The sequence below is a fragment of the Lynx canadensis genome, chromosome B1 (assembly GCF_007474595.2).
Source record: "Lynx canadensis isolate LIC74 chromosome B1, mLynCan4.pri.v2, whole genome shotgun sequence".
Classification (NCBI taxonomy): Eukaryota; Metazoa; Chordata; class Mammalia; order Carnivora; family Felidae; genus Lynx; species Lynx canadensis.
Genome location: NC_044306.2, coordinates 188,211,995 through 188,235,556, shown reverse-complemented (window position 1 = coordinate 188,235,556; position 23,562 = coordinate 188,211,995). Strand labels below are relative to the sequence as shown.

The 23,562-nt window shown below is 41.6% G+C and overlaps 1 protein-coding gene across 4 annotated transcripts in view; it reads right to left on the bottom strand.

The window, feature by feature from the left end:
• The window catches only part of ADGRA3 (adhesion G protein-coupled receptor A3), a 134,231-nt gene that overhangs the window by 82,562 nt on the left and 28,107 nt on the right, over nt 1-23,562 (bottom strand). For 3 of the 4 annotated variants that reach the window (XM_030314114.1, XM_030314116.1, XM_030314115.1), the window contains exons 1-3: nt 17,304-17,329; nt 16,225-16,296; nt 4,602-4,673 (exon numbers count right to left, since the gene is read on the bottom strand). In XM_030314114.1, the coding sequence (XP_030169974.1) occupies nt 4,602-4,673; nt 16,225-16,296; nt 17,304-17,314 (155 nt within the window). In that variant the 5' untranslated portion in view covers nt 17,315-17,329. Of the gene's footprint in view, nt 1-4,601; nt 4,674-16,224; nt 16,297-17,303; nt 17,330-23,562 lie in introns of those variants that run through there. The other variant, XM_030314113.1, reaches the window with a different exon arrangement.

Genomic DNA, 23,562 nt, shown 5'->3' with positions numbered 1-23,562 from the left:
CTTGAGCCAAAGTCAGATGCTGAAAAGGCAACTGAGCCACCCAGGCACCCGTGGGAAACCGCATTTTAATTGGGAGATAATAACTGACAATTTCTGTAACCTTCAAATAACATAGCATGGCTTTCAGCATTTTTTCCATCACAAGACTTAGTAAACTATATATAAGAAAACCCTAAAACAATGAATCTTAATTTTTATCAGTTCTTAGATTTGGAACCATTCACCCCTTGGATGTTGACAAAAGGGTTTGAACAAGGTTCTAAACCAAACTTCCAGAAATATTTTTAACACATTTTCTTCAATGTCTGTCTTATTCTTTGTAATGGAAAAGTACCTATTCTTTGAGCCACACTCTAAGCTACTCTTTAGAGAAAGAATCTGCACCAGCCGTTTCTAAACTAAAACTGTTGGATACTTCTCAACCGTATGCTTGGTAACAGCAGAAACTTTATTAGCCAGACTAGAAATTAGAAATGGTAAGGATCTAGCATCTGAACCAGGTACTTACTCGCCAAGTGTCTCCCTTAGATAGTTCAAAAGCTAGCTTAGGTAATCCTGAGGTTCCCTGACTTTACAGCTTTGCCTTCTCTATCTTACAGCAACTTTTGATAAAAGAATCTTAAGCGGTTCAAAACTGAAACTTTATCTGCGCCTGCTGGGCTCCAGGACCCTGCTCCTCACAATGTTAAAGTGAAGTATTTAATCCTGTGGGACTTTTTTTATTCCAGCCGATTTTCCTTTTATTTCTGGGTTTTACTGTTTAAGAAAATTAGGCATCATTTGTGAATTGTTGCTTAAGCAAGCATTTCTGGGCTCTATTCATTATCTTGTCTCTCTTCTGAGCTTTAACTGGTGTAATTACCACTGATTCTTTGGGAAACAATTTCATTATAGCTATACCTATTTAAAATGGTATTTAGGTATTGATAATGGGTTTCCATTTAGATGGAGAATCAGCCTGAATGTGTTGATAAAGCAAAAGACAAACTGAATGGGTCTGGGTTTTACCTACTTTTGGTAGTTTATTCTTCAGAAAGCCACTTAATCTTCCTGATTCAAATTATCTATAAAATAAAGGCAAAGGCACGGTACACTTACAAAAACACTTTATGTGTGGCTGTCGAGGGAGATGCACAATTGAAATGAATGATTTAGGGCCTCATAAGAAGCAGCTCCTGTATCCATAAGCAACTAGCAAACATTACTAACACAGAATATGTTTGTTTCTCATTGAGTTTGCATACAGGATGCTCTCAGCCAGCAAACCGTACACTGTAAGTTCCATTACAAGTCAGCTGTTTGAAATTAAGAATGTATCTTCTAGTGGGAAGATTATTATAAATGGCAATTACCTTCCTGGGCAAGAACACAAGAGACTACTTAATGTGTAATGCAATAAAGAAATGCTCAGGCAATGCAGGGGACAATATTAGTAATTAAATGCTACCAATCAAGAAACTTATTTATTTATTTTGGACGGAAGTACTTGAGAAATTATTTACTAAAGGATAAAGAACTAGACAGAGAATCTAAGATATTCTGCATTATCCTTAAAACAGCCTGATGAAACTGCTTTTTTATTCACAGTCAAGTTCCCTTCAATTCCCATCTCTACATGGAGATATTATTAGCACTTATCTTCCTAAAAAAGAGCTTCCCTCCCAAAAGGCTGGGATCCAGTGGTGTCAATCACAGAGGGAGAGAAGCTGTCTTATCTGGCAGTATGAGGTCACACCCCACCCGCAGAGGGGAAAAAAAAAGCTGGAGGGAAAGCTATTCTAGAAGTTCCCCAACTTTAGCATCAGAATCGCCAGGAGGGAAAAATAAAACAAAGATGGTCAGCCTCCGCCCCGATTTCTGATAGGGTGAGTCTAATACCAGCTCTCTTGCTTCCTACTTGAGGACTCTCCCGTTCCTACACCTGGATTCAAACTGACCCATCCAAACATGGTGTCCGTGTGCACCTGGTAAGAAGCACAAAGAAAGTGCCTCAGTAATAAAACAAGCGTATTAAGCTGCTGCTCCTCTCCCCAGTGGACCGGTTTAGAGGTGCCTGCAGCCCTTCAATGGCCAGTTCCACACCCTCGCCTGGGTCGGAACGGCTGAGTCCTAGAAGCTCTTGGAGCTACACTGTAGCTACTGCTCCAGCTCTAAGAAGATCCCAAGCCCACATCCAGGCTCCTGGTCGGTGTATATGATTCCACTAGTCTGCCAACCCCTCTAGGGATCCTGAGTTACCTGTGTATCTCGGAGCTGGGCTCACTGTTGAGCACCCACAACAGACTCCATTTTTGTTTAACGGAACTGATGGTGGTCTCTGTCTCACCACCCGATCCACTGCTGTGCTCAGTTACTACTTTTCCTGGGCTGGAAACCTAACTCTACACCTTGATCCTCTGCAACTCTGATGCCCCACGTAATGCCCCTCCCCTCCAATGCTTATCTTCCTTATCCAGAACTCCAGTCTCCATTAACACCACTGACCTACTCCAGAAGGGCCAGTTTTTCTGACCTTGTCTTGTTAAAAAGCCTAACTGGAAAATAATGGAGAGCAAAGTGCACGAGGAAGAAAACTGACCAGGGCAAGACCTCCTCCAGACAGCCCTGGGCGTCCTGAGTGCCGCATGGCTGATAAAAACAATGAACCACCATCTAGGGCCCTCAACGAAAACCATGGTAATAAAATTTCCTCCTACAGAGTCTGACTGAGATTTTAAACAATTTTACAGAATGAAGAAAGAGAGAATCCTTTAACTCCTACTATGCTTCATCTTCCAGAATTCTGAACACTAAGAAACCCAAGAGAGGAGACTGAGAGGAAGGGTTTCAGAGGAGACGTTTTAGACGAAAAAAAAATTTATTTGTAAAAGTAATTTTTTTTAATATGCAAAAGTAGCATGGCCAACTCTTACAACTGGCTCTGACTGTAAAAAGGAACGAGTTTTGAATGAAAGAAATGATAGATACCCGAACGTCAAAAATATTGGGAGGGAAGGTCACTGTCAGCATTTAAGTCGTGACATGATTCAACTAAGAACAAACAGAGCTGATTTTACTATACAAATAATATGGAAAACAAGACATAAAAAAAAAAAATGAGCAGGCACCCTCAATACCTTAAAAATGTTAAATAATAAAAGAGTATGATAGGGGGCTGGCTCAGCCCGTAGAGGATGCAACTCTTGATCTCAGGGTTGTGAGTTCAAGACCCACATTTGGTATAGAGATTACTTAAAAACTAAATCTTAAAAAAAAATAAAATAAAGAGTATAAAACCAAAAAAAAAAAAGAGAGAGAGAGGGACAGAGGGAGGAATGAAAGCAGGTCTCATCCCCAATATCCTTTGTCCCACCACTCTGTGCTTAACCGGTTTCTCCTTCCTGCCATCATGAAATATGATGTCAACTCTGTATTCAAAAAGTCCTCCTAGCCCCACACTTTTTTTTAATGTTTATTTTTATTCTGACAGATAGAGAAAGTGCAGCGGGGGACGACAGACAAGAGAGGGAGAGAGAGAGAATCCCAAGCAGGCTCTGTGCTGTCAGTGTAGAGCCCCACACTGGGCGCGATCTCAACCGTGATGAGCCAAAACCAAAGTCAGACCGAGCCACCCAGGCACTCCTAGCCTGCCCTGTCTGAAGAGATTCAGAGTTCTTTAATGTGGCAGGTCATCAAAAGCCTGCCAAACTTAATCCCTCCATGACCAGCCCAACTTCCATAACTCGTCTTTTCCTGCTATATACTTCATGCTCTGGCCAAAGAACTCAACCCCAAGAGACATATTCTCCCACATTGTCCATTCTGCTTAGAACACCCGTTTTGTTATTCCTCAGTATGTATTATTCATCCCTCAGGAGCCAGGTCAAATCTGAAGGTCAACTGCTCCTGTGACAGGCCATTCCCCTCCCAGGTGGCCGCTCCTGTCATTGGTGGATTATTATTGCTATAACTTTATCTGTGACAGCTCACATGTGCCTGTGTTAGGGTATATTTTCATTGTCTAGTTGCCCCCAAGAGTCTGTGAGCTCTTCCCAGGAAGTCAGACCATGGTAAGCAGCCAGTACTTAATAATAATTAAGCTCACATGCTCAAATATGAGCTCACAGGGCAGCTGTGAAAACAGCAAAATAAGGGGTGAGGGGAGTTATTTAGCCTCAAAAGTACTAAAAACCTGCTCTGTAGGTTTTGAAATAATAATACACAGATAAAATATACATGCTAATAGTAAGACTTTGAATCATTAATAGAAAGGGGCCTCAACTGATATGCATATATGATGGAGCTTGAATGCAGTTATAACTTAAAATCCTTCCTTCACAGATTACATATTATGATCATTGGCAAAGCCAGTAATCATTTTATTAGCATATGAAGGACACAACCATCTCCCATGAAACAAATCAAATTACTGTACAAATTAACCACTTTTTACACGACTTCTATTACTCTTTTCTGCCCCCCCACTCCCATCACGGTCCTGGCTAGTTAACTAAAAATTGTTAAAAACCCACCTTTTTTAATCATGGTAAAGCTTAAAGTAGGTTAACAGTTACTTTAAAAAGAAGAATTTAAATTCATAGGCAAACAATTCAAATACTTACAATCTTTTTAGTGATGATAGTCCCCAAAAGGCACCTGGATCTATGCTACTTATAAGATTGTTTCGGAGGTCCCTGTTAGAAATAAAAGTTATTCATATATCAGCACTGCAACAAATAGTTAGGCAAACTACACTTACCTGCTATACAGAAAACAACAATGGGAGGAAATTAACGCCAAAAAGGTTAACCCCAGCAGTAAGGAGTAGAGCCAGAATTCAAATTCAAGAAATCTGCTTCCAAAATCACTTTTTTGGTGAATACAATAAAGGCATATGTCAAAAAAAGATATGTATGTCCTTATTACTATTCACATTCAAAGTTATGGCTAAGCTACAATCCTATACATTATTTCTACAATTTCTTCCTTAGTATGCTATACTTCAGTTATCGAAAAAAATCAGAGATTATATGTGGGAACATAATTAAACTTAATTTTTAAAAACCATTTTCAAAAATACACGCTCTAACGTTCATGTCATTTGGTTTTTCAGAGTTTTCCCTCCCTGAGCTTCTATGGTTAGGTTCCTGTAAAATAAAAATGTGATAATTCACAATATATATCTCAAAGCAAAGATCCACCAGCCCCCAAGGCAATGAATGGCAGCTGATGGCATGCACAATTTACTCCCAGGGTCAAGTGCACAGCCACGCCATGCCAGCGCATCGCCACTGGGGGCCAGTGGTGAACGCCACAGCCACATCCCTCCACCTGAGAGGATCTGAGCCACCTGCTAATAAGGCTGCTGCTCTCCAGTGGGTGCCTGGGCCCAGCTGGGGACTCAAGTTGCCCCCTACAGATGTTCACACAGACCTCAAAGACAGCTGACAGTCAACTACAGGAGGACTTAGAAAAGCAGAAGAGCAGCCCATTTTTCCTGACTACATTCCTGCCAGTCGGCTGGCCCACACTTGGGCTTTGCCAGACCCTCGAGCCAGACTCACTCATAACCTTGCCCACTGAAGTCCCAAGTGGTTTCCAGTCATCTCTCAGGGCACCGGATGTCAGACAAAGGACAGAAACTCTCTGCAACTTCTCCCACCCTTCCTTTCTTCCTTCTTCCCCTAACGATGGCAACACTGCCCTTTGCACATGTGACATAATTATACGTGGCACAGGGATGCACACAGAGTTAGGGAAACAGGACAGAAATGCAGAGCAACACCAACATAAAACCTAGCAGGGCAGGTGCCACCTCAAAGGATCCTTCAGTCCCTTACTTACTGGAGATTTAAAAGGCCTTCCTGGAAGTAGATCTTGGACCACTGGTGCCACCTGTTATCATGACACTGAGGTGACGGGTCTCTGGGATCTTTATGACTATTGCTCCATCATGGGATTTTAGCCTGAGCCCAGGCAGTCTATAAATTAGAGGAGAACCCTACGTTTGACTTTTCAAACTGCTCTAATTCAGAAAGCGTGTGACTTCCCTTGCCTACTTGTGTTTAAGAAAAGACCCCCGAGGAAGTCTTACTGTATGTAGTGAACGCTGAGCCACGGATTTTCTTCCATCCAGTGAAGGAAGGCACATTCAATTTCACTGTCCCATCAGCTATGAAAACTGGGATCTGGCCTGCTTCATAACATGCTGGTTTTTTTTTTTTTTTTTTTTTCCAACAGCTCATTCCAACTATTGCCATATACCAGCTACAAAGCTGGGGTTAGTTTCTGAACAGGTTTTCTGGAAATTCCACAAAAACATCCTGATAAGACTGGCCCTATGCACAACATGGGTAGTAGTCATTCACTTACTCTAAGGCCCGCCATTCTTTTTTTTTTTTTTTTAAATGTTTATTTTGAGAGAGACAGAGTGTAAGCCAGGGAGGGGTAGAGAGAGGGGGAGACAGAATCCAAAGCAGGCTCCAGGCTGCGAGCTGTCAGCACAGAGCCCAATGCAGGGCTCGAACTCACAAGCCGTGAGATCATGACCTGAGCTGAAGTCAGATGCTTAACCGACTGAGCCACCCACTGGCCCCAAAGTCCGCCATTCTTGATACGTCGCTGACACTGGCCTCCCACACTCTCCATGCTGTTTAATATGGGGTGACAGACACTGACCAGAAACTCTCAGTAACACTTCTCTGGAAATGCAGTCTGTGAATTCTGGGAGCAGCATGCTCTCCAGCAAATTCTGTTCTGCCTTTCTTGGGTCTTAACTCCCATTGTAACACATCAGGTACTCTTCTGGAGGAACAGTTTCAATTCTACCCTCCTCCCAAAATCAGAGCCAGGTTCTTCTAACTCAAACTGAACCACCACCACCACCCCAGTAATCCGCAATCCTTTTTAATTTATTTTTTTTATTTTTATTTTTTAAATCTATTCATTTTAGAGAGACAGAGTGCAAGCAGGAGAGGGGCAGAGAGGGAGGGAGACACAGAATCCAAAGCAGGCTCTGAGCTCTGAGCTGTCAGCACAGAGTACAATGCAGGGCTCGAACTCCTGAACTGTGACATCACGACCTGAGCCGAAGCCGGATGCTTGACTGACTGAGCCACCCAGGCATCCCTGCAATCCCTTTTTAAAAAATAACTATTACACATAAAAAAAAAATCTATGCTTGGATTACCATTACTAAGTAAGAGTATTTCATTAATCAGAGCTCAGACGTTATATTCCACAAGAAAACTGCTTTGCCAAAGCAGGCAGCTGACCTTTTTGGTTTTTTGCACCATAGCCTCGAAGATATTTTTTTTGTAAATAAAGTAACCCAAAGTATCTGAAAAGGCCAGGTAGCTTCACAAAATGTAATTGGATGATAATAAAAGTTTCAAAAGATATTCAGGTCAATTCACGAATCCTACCCTTTTCTGGAACTTCCAGCCAGCTTTTGGGTCCTCTAAACTAGGAGTGAAAAAGAGGTCTTTGGTGCAACGATTTCCACAGAAAATCAGGGAGAGAATAAGTTCCAACTACAAACGCCATGCCCCCAGCATCCCTTATCCCCAAACTCCTGCCCAGGGCAGACGGATACTAAGGCAGATTGTGACAGCAGGGTCCAGACCTGTACCTACCCCCACACGCCTCTCTGCCCTGTGGGCTCTCTCCTGGCTAGCTCCTAAGGGCCACTCCAGGGAAGTCAGAAGTGAAGGGTGTGACTGGCCCGAGAAGAGCTCCTGCCCCATGAGAGAGGCGAGTGGGAGAATCCTCTGTCTCCAGAGGAATGAGGGTGATGTGTGCCCGTGCAGCTCCCAGCGGTCCGGGTCCAGGCTCAGTTCCCTGCAACAAAGCTGCTCACAAAGGCACCAGGCGTTGGCTTCCTCCCTTCCCTCCCTAATTTGTGAGCTTTCTGGGACCACCTCTCAAATAAACCACCTGAACTCAAACTTCATCTCAGGACCAGCTTCTGGGGAAACTCAGGTTAAGATACTGGCCCAATGGGAGCACCAGGGAGGCTGAGTCAGTTAAGTGTCTGACTTGATCTCAGCTCAGGTTATGATCTCACGGTTTGTGGGTTCGAGCCCCCCCCGCATCGGGCTCTGTACTGATGACACAGAGCCTGCTTGGGATCTGTCTCTCCCTCTCCCTCACTGCTCCTCCCCAGCTTGTGCTCTTTCTCTCTCTCTCTCTCTGAAAATAAATTAATTGACTAAAAAAAAAAAAAAAAAAAAAAAAGATACTGGCCCAGTAATGTGAAACCCACCAGCACTCAGCCAAGTGTTAACATCAGTGCAGAAACCTAAGGAGACACTCTACCCATCTGCTCCATTTTGAGGGCACACAGCAGAAAAGGAAAGGCTTAGTCATTCAAAAATTCAAAAACTTAAGTTAAAAGAAAAAAATAAAATACATTCCTAAGGAAAAAAGGAATTCAAAAAACTTTGGAGTAGATGGAGGTGAGAAAGGAGAGCTAGCATGAAAGGTTCCGGAATTTAACAATGAGAACTCAAACTATGACTGCTATCAATCATTTAATGTTTTAGTCACTGTGCTAAACATTTTTTTGGTTTTTGGTTTTTTGGGTTTTTTTTTAGTTTTGGTTTTTGGGGTTTTTTTGTTTTGTTTGTTTTGTTTTGTTTTTGCCGCCTTCTCCCTTGCTCTTCTCACAGACCTACTTCTTTCACACACCATATAGGACGGACAGTGCCCCAGAGCCCCCAATACCACCCTTCCAGGTATGGCACTTGATCAACCTCCATCCAGATTCTTCAAACACTGTGGTCTCAGTAAATGGTATGATTACATGACCCTGGTCCAACTAAACCTAGGGCCTGCGGTAGAGAGGAAGAGACAGACGGGGATAGGGAATGGCCATTTCCAGTGGTTTGATTAGAGGTCAAGAGGTAACCTTAGAGCCCTCTTGCTTCTATAAGAGCCTGGCTAGGGGGTGCCTGGCTGACTCAGTCAACAGAGCACCCAACTCTTGATCTCAGTGTCATAAGTTCAAGCCCCATTTGGGCATTGAGACTATTTAAAAAAAAAAAAAAAAAAAAAAAAGGAAATAAGAGCCTGTCTAATGAAGCCAAAAGATAGGAAAAGAGAATTAATGCTGAGCCCCTGGATCCAGTTAAGCCTGAAGTCCAGCTCTAACTCTCTGGGCTCCTCAGTTACACAAGTCACTAATTTCAGCAAGTTGTTGTCTGTTACCTGTCATCCCATTAAGAATTCACAACCAATCCTAGGACACACGACTGTTGCTACAGATGAAGACACTCATGTGGAAAAAAGATTATGAAATCAGGCCAAGTTCTTGGTGTTAATAAGTGGCCAAGCCAGAATTCAGGATTTAAACCCATCTTTCTCACTGATACAGTGGAGATTTTCTGAAGGAATTGAGTTAATTTACACCTAGAGCAAGAGGGAGACATATAAAGCAAACATGCCAAGAAGATGATAATGGTTAAATCAAGGTGCTGGACATAATGTTCCTTCAAATTCTGTGTTTGATAAATTCTATAATACGAAAAAAAGTTATCAGATGTACTATCGTCCAGCCTTCCAATGACGCACAGAGCCATGCACCTCTCTCTCCTCCTCTCCATTGTGACCCCCACACGAGTTTCCGGCTGGTGCCCTGGTTTCTCTCATCCACTCTCCATTTAAAGTGATCTTCCTAAGCATAAACCTGAATGTGTCTCTGTGCTGGAGAAAACATCTGAAAGCTCTAGTTCCCTCAGAATGAAGTCCAACTCTTTAACTTCCAAGGTCCTCCATGGCCCGGCCCTCTTTCTTCCTACCCTAACTCTGACTTCCCAGGCTGTCCCAGACCTTGCTTTCAACCCTCATCTGGCCTCTCTCTCTTCATATTACTAGTCATATTTCAAGATGTTTCTATGAAGAGTCCTATTTCTCTCACCTCTAGACCTTGGCAGGTGGTTGCTCTGTCACTGATACACATCCAATAGCCCCCAACATCTTACCCTTACCTCCATCCTGGTTTTCTTGCATAACTCCTACTCATTCTTTACACCTTGAACAGCATTCCTGTTTCTAAAAAAAATATCTTCTGAACAACAGTGTCCTTTACTTGCCCTGATGTGGCCCTCAGGTCTCTCTACTGATTGCTTAAACCACCTTCACTGAGAGACCAGAAGTTCCACAAGGGCAGAGTCCATGTCTGTCTATTCGGTGAGAGGGACACACACACAATATAGAGTATAGATGGAATTGATATGGTCTGAATGTCTGTGTCCTCCAAAAATTCATATTGAAATCCTAACTCCCAAAGTGATGGAATTAGGAGGTGTGGCCTCTGAGAGGTGATTAGGTCATGAGGGCACAGACCTAATGAATGAGATTGATGCCCTTATAAAAGAGACCCCAGAGAGCTTCCTCCTCCCGTTCCACCAAGTGAGGTGACAGTCAACCAAGAAGCTGTCTCGCTAAACAATAAATCTGCAGGCACCTTGATCTTGCACCTCCCGGCCAGCCTCCAAAACTAAATGTTTGTTGAAAAATAAATCTGTTGTTTGCAAGCTACCCAGTTTGTGGTATTTTGTGATAGCAGCCAAAATGGACAAAGACAGATGATAAATGGATAAGAAAAAAATTTTTTAAAAAGCAAACCATAGCTGAGAGACAGAATTCCATTAGCTGACCTTCACTATAAAAATCTTTTTGGTAAATTACGGTTAGCTACAGAATCATTATGATATTCATAACTCAGGCAACAGAGAGACGGCTGCATCGCATTCATAACCACTTACATTCTTAATACAGGCAGAGGGTCATGATGCCTGCAATTGACCTTCAAGTAATTCAGCAAACATGCAGGTTAAGTGACTTGGTGATATGGGAGAATTACTACATGATTCTTTAAATTTTTCTGTATGATTATAAATTTTCATTATAAAAATCATTTTTTATCCCCAGAAAATACAATTAATCATTAGGCCCAACTTTTTAGTCCCTATCTCCCCCTAGCCCAACTGTCCACAATCCTACACCTCAAAGAGAAACAATATTTCGGGAGAAATTCAATCGGCATGTTTTGTGTTTTTTTAAGCGTTTATTTATTTTGAAAGAGAGAGAGAAAGAGAGAGCACTTGTGCAGGGTAGGGGCAGAGAGAAAGGGAGAGAGAGAATTCCAAGCAGGCTTTGCACTGTCAGCACAGACCCCCAACACAGGGCTCGAACCCACAAATAGTGAGATCAAGACCTGGGCCAGAATCAAGAGTCAAACACTTAACACACTGAGCCACCCAAGCGCCCCTAATTGGAGCTAAAAAGCTCTGCAAACAATATATGTCAGTTTCATTTTTTAAAACATAGGTTTCCCTTTTCATATTTTAAAACCGCATCTACACAAGTACTGATTTAGCTACCGCAGTACATAAATTTGTGGTCAATGATGTACTACATGTGTTTCTACATTATACCTCTCATGAATAACGGAGTACTGTAATATGATTTAAAGATACACTTTTCCTTTAATAATAAACACGCCTTGACATATTATATAATACTTACTAATAGTCATATAATCCAGGCAGTTGCCAAACGATATTATAGTCAGATTCCCTCGTTTAACATCTCTCCTCTTCTTACCAAACACAGCTTCCCTAGGGAACAGGAGTCTAACTTTAGGGTCTATAGCTAAATCTAAATATGTTGGGTCATTAAAAAATAAATGAAAAAGTGCACAAGAATTGCTTTAACAAAATCAAAGGAGTATTTTAACAGTGCTTGGAAAAAGAACACACTCCTTTAGGAAAGAATGCCAAGCGTATCAGAAAAGATGCTTTTTAACTGAAGTATCCGAAATTTCTACTCAAAAAGGCCTCAGCAATAAAGGAAATTCTCTGGCATTAAGGGAAATCAAGACACAGGACAGGCTAAGTGGTCAGTTCCAACCACCTCTGGAGTCTGCCCTTCTCAGAATGTCAACTTGGTCTTCAGGCTGACCCTCAACCATGATAGGATATCCCAAGGTCCACAAATTATCTCCAAGCACAAAGTCATGAAAAAAGAGTGAATTCTTTCCTCCTGTAATTCCTTAGGAGCCATACCTCTTTCTTACAGCTAAATACCCCTCATCACTCTTACTGGCTCAGGCTAGCTCTAGCAATAGCTACAAAGAGATGCCATCATGACCTGGACCCATCTTTTGGGGTGGAATGGAAAGTGGTGGGAATTACATTCTCTGGTATGTAATTTTAGTGTCAGTAATTAGACTAAATAGTGGCAAATAAGAAGAATCACAATACTCTAAAATGAATATGTGTACCCAGGCCAGTTTTAATATATCAGAAAGAGAGAGAGTGAGAATTAATCCTCTTAAGAAGCTATTCTTCAAACAGGGGCGCCTGGGTGGCTCAGTTGGTTAAGTGTCCAACTTTGCCTGAGGTCACGATCTCACAGGGTTCGAGCCCCACATCAGGCTCTGCGCTGACAGCTCGGAGCCTGGAGCCTGCTTCGGATTCTGTGTCTCCCTCTCTCTCTCTCTCTCTGCCCCTCCCCTACTCACCCTCTGTCTCTCTCTGTCTCTCTCTCAAAAATAAACAAACAAGGGGCGCCTGGGTGGCTCAGTCGGTTTAAGCGTCTGACTTCGGCTCAGGTCACGATCCGCGGTCTCCGTGAGTTCAAGCCCCGTGTCGGGCTCTGGGCTGACAGCTCAGAGCCTGGAGCCTGTTTCCGATTCTGTGTCTCCCTCCCTCCCTCCCTCCCTCCCTCTCTCTCTCTCTCTCTCTCTCTCTGCCCCTCCCTACTAATGCTCTGTCTCTCTCTGTCTCAAAAATAAATGGTAAAAAAAATTTTTAATAAATAAATAAATAAACATTAAAAAAAAAAAGCTATGCTTCAAAAGAACTGCCAGGGACAGCTTGGCCTATAGGTTTCCTCAACCTCTGGGGCATATCTTCCAGTCAATTCAACCCAGCCAGCCCTTAATGAGAAGGAAGCCAATACAAGGGGCACTGGTGAGGAGATCTCCCCTGGGGCACAGCAGAGAGCATCACCCCTTCTGAGAGGGGAGGTGGTCAGGTGGTTACCCACCATCTACTCTCGGTCACTGGTTGAGGGTCCCTGGGGCAGTGGCTTTCCTTCCAGTGCTGGCGCACAAAAGGCTCTCGGGTTCACAGGGGGAAGACACAAGGAGAGATGCACCAGGAATGACCAGTGAAGGAATAAAATCAGCTACACTGTATTTTCAAGTAACTCTGAAAATTTTGAAAATGATGTCATTCATAAAGACCTTAAGTCACTTATGTGGCTAGCTATGTCTTAGGCTGAGTTCCCCAGAAGTAGCCCAGATCCTTCTACCTTCTTTTAGAACAACCCATCCCTGTGTTCAGCAAGGGCCATTCTGCTGTTCCCTGGGAAACTCTAACAGAATGACCTAGCCCATGTGCCTCAATGGCTGTGTGACCAGTTCTGCTTCTAGATCACACTGGGTCCTGGGAAATTTGGGGGTTTGCTTCCTCTCCAGGAAAGAGGACTCAGAGGCTCTTTGCCCTTAGATTCAGAACCATCCATTCGTTTTATATGGTCATTTTCCCTGTCCTTCCCCTAAACCTGGTAGGGGTGGGGAAGCAAAGACAGAGACCCCTTCTTCAGACCCGCCAGCATAAACAACCTCTTTCTACATTCCCTCTAACTCTCCACTGAGCCCACAGAATGTGTATCTAGGAAAGGAGGAAATTTCTCTTATGTTATCTTTTCCCAAATCTCTTTCTATACTGGACTAGGACTTCTGAAACTCAACAGCCAAACACTGAATCCTTTTTTTCTGTTTTGTCATTCCTTCCAAGGCAGAGTAATTAGCAAACAGGCAGGGAAAACACACATAAGTAAACTTACAAAAATGCTACATCATTGTCACAGGATGAATCGTGTCCTCCAAAATTCCTATGCTGAAGTCGTAACCCCTCTTATCTCAAAATGGGACTTGGGATTTGGAGACGGGTTCTTTAAAAAGGTCATCGACCTAAAATGAGGTCACTGGCATAGGCCCTAATCCAATATGACTAGTGTCCTCGTAAGAAGAGGAAATGTGGACACACACAAAGAGGAAAGACCATGGGAAGACACAGGGAGAACACAGCCATCTACAAGCCAACAAGAGAGGCCTGGAACAGATCCTTCCCTTAAGGCCCTAGAAGAAATCAACCCTGCCAGCACCTTGATCTTGAACTTCTAGCCTCCAGATCTGGGAAGAAATAAATTTCTGTTGTTTAAGCCACCTAGTCTACAGCATTTTGTTATGGCAGCCCAAAGACAACCACTGCACTCACACAGCTTGTGTGTGAGGCACTGAGAGCCCAAGACAAAGTCCCAAAGTCTCTGCAGAGTCTGACAAGAGAAGCTACCTAGATACTTCACAGACAGCATGAGGAGAACCCAAAGCAAACCAGAATCCATAAGGAGAATCTTACAGTGAAGAAAACCACAGAAGAATACAAGGTAGAGTTGACAGACATAAAGGAAGGGCAAGATATTGTTTGGATTCCATCACAAGGAGGGGGCAGTGACACACAGAGACAGAGGACATTAGTTAGGTGTCCAGAGTCAGTTAGGTGACCTGGTAGAGAGGGAAACTGAGAAGAGCTCTGAAAACGGTAGAAAGCAAGAATCAAGAGATTATTCAAGGAGTTGGTATGGAAATTACAAAAACTATAGAGGTTTTAGCTTTGAAATCAGTGAATCAGGGCACCTGGGTGGCTCAGTCAGTTAAGCATCTGACTTCGGCTCAGGTCATGATCTTGCAGTTGGTAAGTTCAAGATCTGGCTCACTGCTGTCAGCCTGTCAGCACAGAGCCCACTTCAGATCCTCTGTCTCCCTCTCTCTGCCCCTACTCCACTTGTGCTCTCCCAAAAATAAATATTAAAAAAAAAAAAAAAAAGACACATGATGAATGAAAAGAACAGACACTTTTAAAAGGATAAATAAAAACTCTAGGTATATGCGTAAATAACACATCAGTGATCAGAGCAATAAATGTCCTGTGGACGTTCGACTGTAGAAGCTACTAGGTAAAACGGTCAAGAAAGACCACACAGAAATAGAGAAAGTAAAGCAAAGAGAACTAAGAAAATAAGGAAAAGTCTATTATTCAACAGAAGTGGAGAGGTTCACGGTCCAGCTGCCTTATAGATCTATGCCTTATATTCATCTGAAAAAATGTTATCCCAGGAGTGCCCGGCAAGCTCAGTAGGTAGAACATTGGACTCTTGATCTCAGGGTCGTGAGTTCAAGCCCCACGTTGGACATGAAGCGTACTCAAAAAAAAAAGAAAAAAAGAAAAAAAAATGTCTTGAGATGTTATCCTAAATGTATGAGTAATAAGGGAATTTGAAACAAGAACCAGAAATATCATTCATAATACACACAAATTAAATATTCACTGTGCAAACTCCAAGGCAAAAAAAAAAAAAAATTAGTGCTACTTATATCTGATCATAAGCAAAACTAGACCTAATTTCTTTTTTTTTTTTTTTTTCAACGTTTATTTATTTTTGGGACAGAGAGAGACAGAGCATGAACGGGGGAGGGGCAGAGAGAGAGGGAGACACAGAATCGGAAACAGGCTCCAGGCTCCGAGCCATCAGCCCAGAGCCTGACGCGGGGCTCGAACTCACGGACCGCGAGATCGTGACCTGGCTGAAGTCGGACGCTTAACCGACTGCGCCACCCAGGCGCCCCATAATTTCTAAGCAAAACAAAATTACCACATTCAATAAAATATCAAAGTTTATCCAAAAGTTACCCCCCCTTGATGTATTTTTTAAATTCTACTTATTTTATAAGACATACACGTCATGAAAGAATTTCAAAATAGCATCTATGCTCCAAAAACCAGTGATCAGCAAACCATGACCTCAGCCTGCATTGCAAATAATTTTGCCTCCACAATGATTCATGTATTTATTGTCCCTTGCTGCTTTCCCACTACGATGGCAGAAAACGAGGCACTGTGACAGAGACCATATGGCCCACAAAGCCTAAATTATTTACTATCTGGCCCTTTTTCGGCAAGTTTGCCAACATCTAATTAACGAATTGTTTTCTGACATTAAATTCTTGAAATTTTTTGAAATAAAATGTTGGGAAAACTCAAGTTTTTAGTAACAGTCTTATAATGAAAATGCACTTAGTATTATCTTTCACTCAAGTAAAGCTCATAATAAACAGCAAAAAAAAAAATGCAGTAAGTGAAATAACAATAAGAGATAATAAACAATACTCACAATCTTTCAAGGAGACTTAACCCAGAAAATGAGCCATTCTTCAGCTCAGATATTTTATTGTTACTCAGAATCCTAAAAATGACAGGGAAAAAACAAAAGACAAAAAAACGTAAGTTGTGGAATATACATACACCAATAATATCAAAATAATTTAGTTCCCTATGTTTAAACCTATGAGAAATTCTAGAAAGTCATTTATTACCCAAATAATCTTTGGGATGCCTGAAAAAAACAGGACCTTCTTTCTCTCTGAGAAACTACCTAAAATAACTTGCGCACACGTCTTGTTGCCTCTTAAATTGTTCCCATCATTTTAAAGTAAAAAGGGAGAGAAGTGAACACAAAATAGCTCTAAAGTTCAATATGAGAAGAACAGCACATACGTTTATATAATTAAACCAATTTATGTAAGTTGAAGGCTTATTTAAAAACTAGAAACTTAATAGAAAAAACGTGTAACCACTCTATAAAATACTGATCTTACAAAGAGATAAAGCAACCTCTAGATATTATTTCAATGCTGAATATTATTTGTAATTTAACGGTATGCAAATGTACTGCGCCTCTGTGTGTGAAAATAAGCTTTCTGCACATCCTCACGTACAGAGGGCACAGGCACCTGTATCACAGTATTCTATGTCACGTATCAGGTACAACGTTCATAAAAATACAACCTAAAAACAAGAACTTATTGCAAGAAGTCAGTCAAGCCACCCCCACAGTAGAACCTGGCCAAGAAGGCACTTGTGTGTACACAATCTTGCTTCCTCTCCAGGCATTGTAACTGTGCACCGTTGGCAGCTAAAATACCAATAAATATTTTCCATAAAGTGAAAATGCTAAAGCTACTTGATTTGGAGGAATGGGGACATCAAATAATAAAGTGAGAAAACCAAGGTAGAGACGAATTAGTTAGGTTAATGGCCCAAAGTTACACCAGCAAATGCCAGAATCAGGTCACAAACCCAGAAAATCTCTACTCTACGCCCCACATTCAACACACACCAACATAGGTCAAGAAAGTCACTCTTGGCCTCATGGACAAGAAAGTTCTCCATCACACACTTCACGTCACGCACCTCACACACATGCCGCACTTCAGGGACGTTCTTCACAATGGGCACAAGGTTGAGCAGTGGCCCCTCCCTCCTGGAAAGAGCAACACAGCAATTCTGTGTATATACAAATATCAGAATGCCTCTGGGTCATACGATTTCAGGCATTCATTTTTATTTTATCTACTTTTATTATTCTAAATGAAGAATTTTTTTTTTTTTTTAAGGCAGGCTTTCCCCTGCATGGAGCCCAGCATGGAGACCAATGCAGGGCTTGAAATCATGACCCTGAGATCAAGACCTGAGCTGAGATTAAGAGTTGGACGCTTAACCCACTAAGCCACACAGGTGCCCCTAAAAGAAGCAGCTTTGATTATTTGTCTTAAAACAAACAAAAATAGCCATTTGACATCTGAATTTCTTTTGATGTAAGTGGAATTAAAAAAAAAAAAAAAAAAAAAAGCCCTGTTCATGCAGGTTCATATTTCAGAGCCTTTTTTGGGAATGATTATTAGGAGCCTCTCAAGTCAAGGATCCCCGTGTTTAAAACTCAGCTCTACTGCTTTCAAGTTACATTGATCTTGGGTAAGTCAGTCCACATCTCACACATAAAACAGGAAGAATAATATCTACTCATAAACACCAGGAGGAAATCAGAAAATGCACGACACACTCAACGAGCATTCATCAAATTTCAGATTCGGTTCCCTGCGTCTAAGTCGCACATCCTCCTTCATTTTTTTGTTTCTGGTTGTTTTTTTTTTTTTTTAAAGAGAGAGTGCAAGCTGGGGAGACAGGTGGGGGAGAGAAGACAGAGGGAGAGGGAGAGGGAAAGAGAGAGGGGGAGAGGGAAAGAGAGAGAGAGAGAGAGAGAGAGAGAGAATCTTAGGCAGGCTCTATGCTCAGCGTGGAGCCCAACGCGGAGCTCGATCCCACGACCCTGGGATCATGACCTGAGCTGAAATCAAGAATCGGACGTTCAACTGACTGCACCCCCCAGGCAGCCCCTTCCACCATCGTTCCAATATTTCTTGCAATCCAAGTGTATTACCATGTAACCTCTTGTTTCTCAAAGCTGTTCCTAAAGCAAAGACAAGGCATCAACCATCGGGACCAAGAAAACATGGTGGTCAAATAAACTGCCATGAAAATACAATACCATTTTCTCCAATCAAAATTGCAAGTGAGGTGGTTGGCTCGAGCAAAAGCAAACTAAGTCTTGCCCACCTTTGGCCACAAAGGTCACTGAAACCAGCTTTCTCAAGCAGCCTGGCGGTGCACCTTACTCTCCAAAACATCACTCCTAAACATGTCACCAAATCCGACAAGAAGGATATCCATCCAGCGACCTCATGTCAACATTATGTAAGAGGAAGAGTTAAATGATGGCACATCCAAACAAAATTTCATGCATCCATGAAAAAAGAATTCTTTCAAAGGAAACTTGATAAAAAGGAAAATGCTTACACTCAGTTCAGAAGCAAACACCAAAAGTGATATCGCTGACTGAAAAGAATCTATACAGAGATCAAAAAGAAGAAAAAAAAGACTGGGAAGAAACACATCCTAATGGATCACTACCTTAGTGATGAGGCTTCTATTAGTTTCTCTCTTATTCCCTATAATTGTAGTTTTTTTGAAACATCTAGCAGACTCCTCTTATTAATAAGACTCCTCTTATTAATAATTTAATATTATTAAATATTTTTTTCTCCTGATGATAAACATAAGAATCTTCATAAGCAGGTATAGCTTGAAATTGCGTTAATTTTGCATAGAATTATATCTGAGAAATAAAAACCGAAGGAATACTTGAAGCTTTGAGATTAAAGACTCATGCTTATTTATTTATATTCAAGAAATGTTTACGTAGTGAGAGTTTGCAACTTAGCAGGCACTATAAATAGGCACTAAAAGTAGACCAATGAACAATGGTGCAGAGATCCAGAGCCCGGAGTTTTAACAGAGACCTCACCAGCAATAAATGATTTAGTTCACTTCTCTAGTTAGACTTCAATTTCATCACCTTTAAGACGGAAAAAAAATCAGACCAGAGTGACCACCCAGATCCTTTTCTAGCCCCTTTTAAATTTCTGTATCCATGTTTCAATGAGCAAAACTGACGAACTTTACAGTGTCTGAGAATTTATAACCGATAAACCAAAAGTTAAAGAAACAAAGGAAAATGACACAATCTAACAGGTAACAGGCTTGGTGACATCAGTACCCTGTGTCTGAGTGAAGAATGAAACCCAAATATGGAAGTAGCTTGTGAAAAACATCCAGGGCTCTGGCTGAATTACATTCACTGCAATCCAGTATTGCTTCAGCAAAAGGACTGTCATTTTGCTCAGTCATAAAGGCTTTTAGTACAATAAATGATAGATTTTATTGAGAAGAGTAAAAAGGAAGACATTTTATCACACTTAAAAAGTTATAACTGTAACCTTAAAAATACAGTTTACAACCTCATGTTAATATAGTCAGTCTATACATAACTTGATGTGTTTAAGGATTTTGTGTAAGAAAACAGGATCAGTGTGAATAAATTTACTCTGCAGACAGTTTTTATACTCAATTTTGAGACTGGGGACTGTGAAGTTAGCAAAGGCATAATATCATGTATCATTATAAACCTAAAACCCATTCTAATCAATATTTTTGCTGACATCTCTGAAACTTCAAACTTTCCAGGAGGTAACTAAATAAAAAGTATAAAACTTGACCAAGGTTATAAAGCTTATGTATACCCATTTCTGTTCTATACTAACAATATTATAACACTACCATATCTACAGACAATGCTTAGGAGCGCTATTCTGGGCTCATGCCTCTTGAATTTAAACACTGCAGGAAGACTTGGATGCCCATTATCACTGAACACAATAGCAAGTTAGTTCAATATACCATTTATGCTGAAACATGAAAAAAGGAGTAAGACTTAACGTAGACATGTTTAAAAAAAAAATCAAAAGTTTATGGAGTAGAAAAAAATAAAAATTAAGTATTACACGTTCTCAGCCACTTGCTATTCCAAGTCCCAGAATGGAATGCTATGCTATTCATAGCACCTGCACCCTGTATGGCAGAAGGCACAGAATAATTTTCCTTCTGAGAAGAACTGAAAATATATTTCAAGAGCTTTAAATATTCAGATCAAACGTCAGGAATCGAATTCTTGAAGTCAACACTGGAGGGAAAAAAAATCAGAAAAACAATCAAATGGAGTTCTTGTAGTGGGTTGAACAGTGGCTCTCCAAAAGATATATCCACCCAAAACCTAGGAACGTGACCTTAAAAAGAAAAGGATGTTTGCAGATGTAATGAAGTTCAAAGTTTTGAGATGAGATCATCCTTAATTAGTTTGGGTCCTAAATCCAATGACAAGTATCCTTAGGAAAGAAAGGGAGGGGTGCCTGGGTGGCTCAGTCGGTTAAGCGTCCAACTTCAGCTCAGGTCATGATGTCACAGCTCATGGTTCAAGCCCCGCGTGGGGCTCTGTCCTGGCAGCTCAGAGCCCAGAGCCTGTTTTGGATTCTGTCTCCCTCTCTCTCTGCCCTTCTCCTACTCATGCTCTGTCTCTTTCTCTCTCAAAAATAAATAAACATTAAAAAAAAAAAAAAAAAAGGGAGAAGACTAAGAGAATGTCATAGTTAAAACAAAGGCAGTCTCATAAAGACAAAAAAAGGGGGGGGGGGGGCAGACAGATTTACAAGTCATAATAATTAAAGATTTTAAAGAACTAAGAAAAGGAGTAAACAGGGCTACATTTTTTAAACGTTGGTACTTTTAAAATCATAAGCAAAGTTAAAAGATATACAATACTTGGGACTACCACCAAAAACAAAGGACTAATTCCTCAAACATATAAAAAGCACTTAAAAAAAAAAAAAAAATCCCCAATAGAAAAACTAGCAAAGGCCATAAAAAGACAGTTCAAGGAAAATAAATACAAATGGATCATAATCATATGAAGGGATATACAACCACAATCATGACAGAAATGCAAATTAAAACTAAAACAAGATACCATAATTCACTTAATGAGCAAAAACAAAAATGTGACAACACACTTTATATTCAGAGGGAAACAGCCACTCAAATTTGGTATCAATCAATACAATCACACTATGCAAGGCAAAAGTTCAAATGCATATACAGTATTTGATCCATTAATTCCACTTCTGGAAATTTATCTTAAAGACATACTTGCAGTTGTGCAATATACATTTCATGTTATATGTTAAATTATGCAACTGCATATTTATAGAACAAAAGTATTCATTGCACTATATTCATAAAGCTTAACGACTGGATATTTAGGTTGGTTCCAGTAATACAGGATTGGTTAGTTATCCACAAAATGGGATACCATGCAGAGGAGGGAGAGAGAGAGCTTTTCAGGTATTCATACAGAAAGATCAAAGACATACAGAGGGCCGAAGGTATGGTTTTTAAATATGTGTACTAAAATTTTCCATCGCTTGACATTTCTGATTTGCTCAAGCAATACAAACTGGTAATACAAACTGATTCTGCATTAGATTTATTATGTAGAGTAATACTTGTTATTGCTACATCTTTATCAAATACAAGAAAAACAGACAATATGGCTAGGCTAAGCTTCTGAGTCACTAACCTCAATCGGCAGATGTCCTAAAAATTTAGGAGCACCTGCAAAAAGCTAAAATCAGAAATGCTAACTCCTCAAAAGTGAATTTTAGTGCTTTGCTTCATTTATCCCACTAATGAAATCCGGTTACTCCTACGTTCTTCAAAGTTCTAGTCCACAGGGTGGCCAAATCCAGCCCACCACCTGTTTGGACAGCCGGGAGGCTCCAAGAATGGATTTTATATATTCTTAATGGTTGAAAGAAAATCAAAAGAATGGTATTTTTGCGACACATGAAAATCCTATGGAACATAAATTTCAATCTTTTCAAAATTTTATCGGAACACAACCAGGCCCATTTGTTCACATGTCGTCTGCGGCAGCTTTCATGCCAGGACGGCGCAGGTGAGTGGTGTCAGCAGAGACTGTGGCGGCCAGGCAAGCCTAAAATATTTACTATCTGGTCCTTTACAGAAAAAGAGAAAGTCTGTCAACCCCCGTTTTAGCACAGTCTGTCCCAGTTTATCCTTTGGTTTCCCAGCAAATGAAACATCCAGTGCTCGTTTCGAAATTAATTCTTCCCAGCAAGTAAGAATAAGTATCTACTAGACTGCAAAACTCATCAATCTGAGTCCCCTTTACATTGAAATCACACCTAAGTCGGCATGCCAGAGGCGCTGTGCACATTTTGTCCGCAGTATCATTAGTCTGTTCGCCAATGTGTCCTCCGAACCCTGCGCACTGGTTCATTCAATTCTGCAGAAAACATTCCGCGTGGCAGGCTTCACAGCTCCGGTGCGTGAAAAAATGTTTTGCGCGCAACACTGCCGCATCACCTGATTTTCATGAGCAGCTCTCATGCCGGGAGACTACCGTTCAGGTATCTGTGCGTTTACCGTGTCTGCCATGACCGGGTGAAACCCGCACAGGGACCTTCTCGAACCTGACCATCACCACGTCCCCACAGGAAACAGACCAGAACGCCGAACGTGTGAGTGAGACCACTGTGCGGTGAGACTTCGCGAAAACCCTACGATATCGGCATTATTTTCTCCAAAGCTAAAATCTGCAAGTTAGGCGACTGGTCCAGGTTCCGATTCAAACCAAGTGGCAGAGTTAACATTACAACAGCTCCTGGTACGCGGCAAGGGGCTCTCGTGGCTGTGGAGACGCACTCCTCAGACCATCCTCTAAGAGAGACCCTGCATAGGAGGCCAGTGAGCAGAGAGACTCCAGCTGCAGCTGTGCAGAGGACCTGCTTCAGTTTCTAAGCAGAGGCTGCCACTTTGTAGGCAATGCCAGCCAAGGACAAAGCACAGCGGGGCCCAGAAGGCTCTCCATTCCCGGCCAGCACAGACTCGCCAGTGGGCAATCTCTACACCAGGGCGGCCCAGACTGCGGTACAGCTGCACCGCAGTCTACCCAGTCGTCCTCCCTTTCCCCTCTCCCTTCACAGAGACCACACCTGCATCCCAGTCTGAAGGATCCCCAGGCCCACTTCTGCTTCGTTTCCCTTCATGTACTGTATTTCAATCGGTAAAAATCTTCTACTTCTAACCCCGTCTAAGCACTTGGCATGTGCTTCCCAGAGGACCCAACTGGCAAGATGCCCAGAATATCTGTTCAATAAATGAATAAAATAAAAATACAGTTGGGTTTAAGGATCGGCAA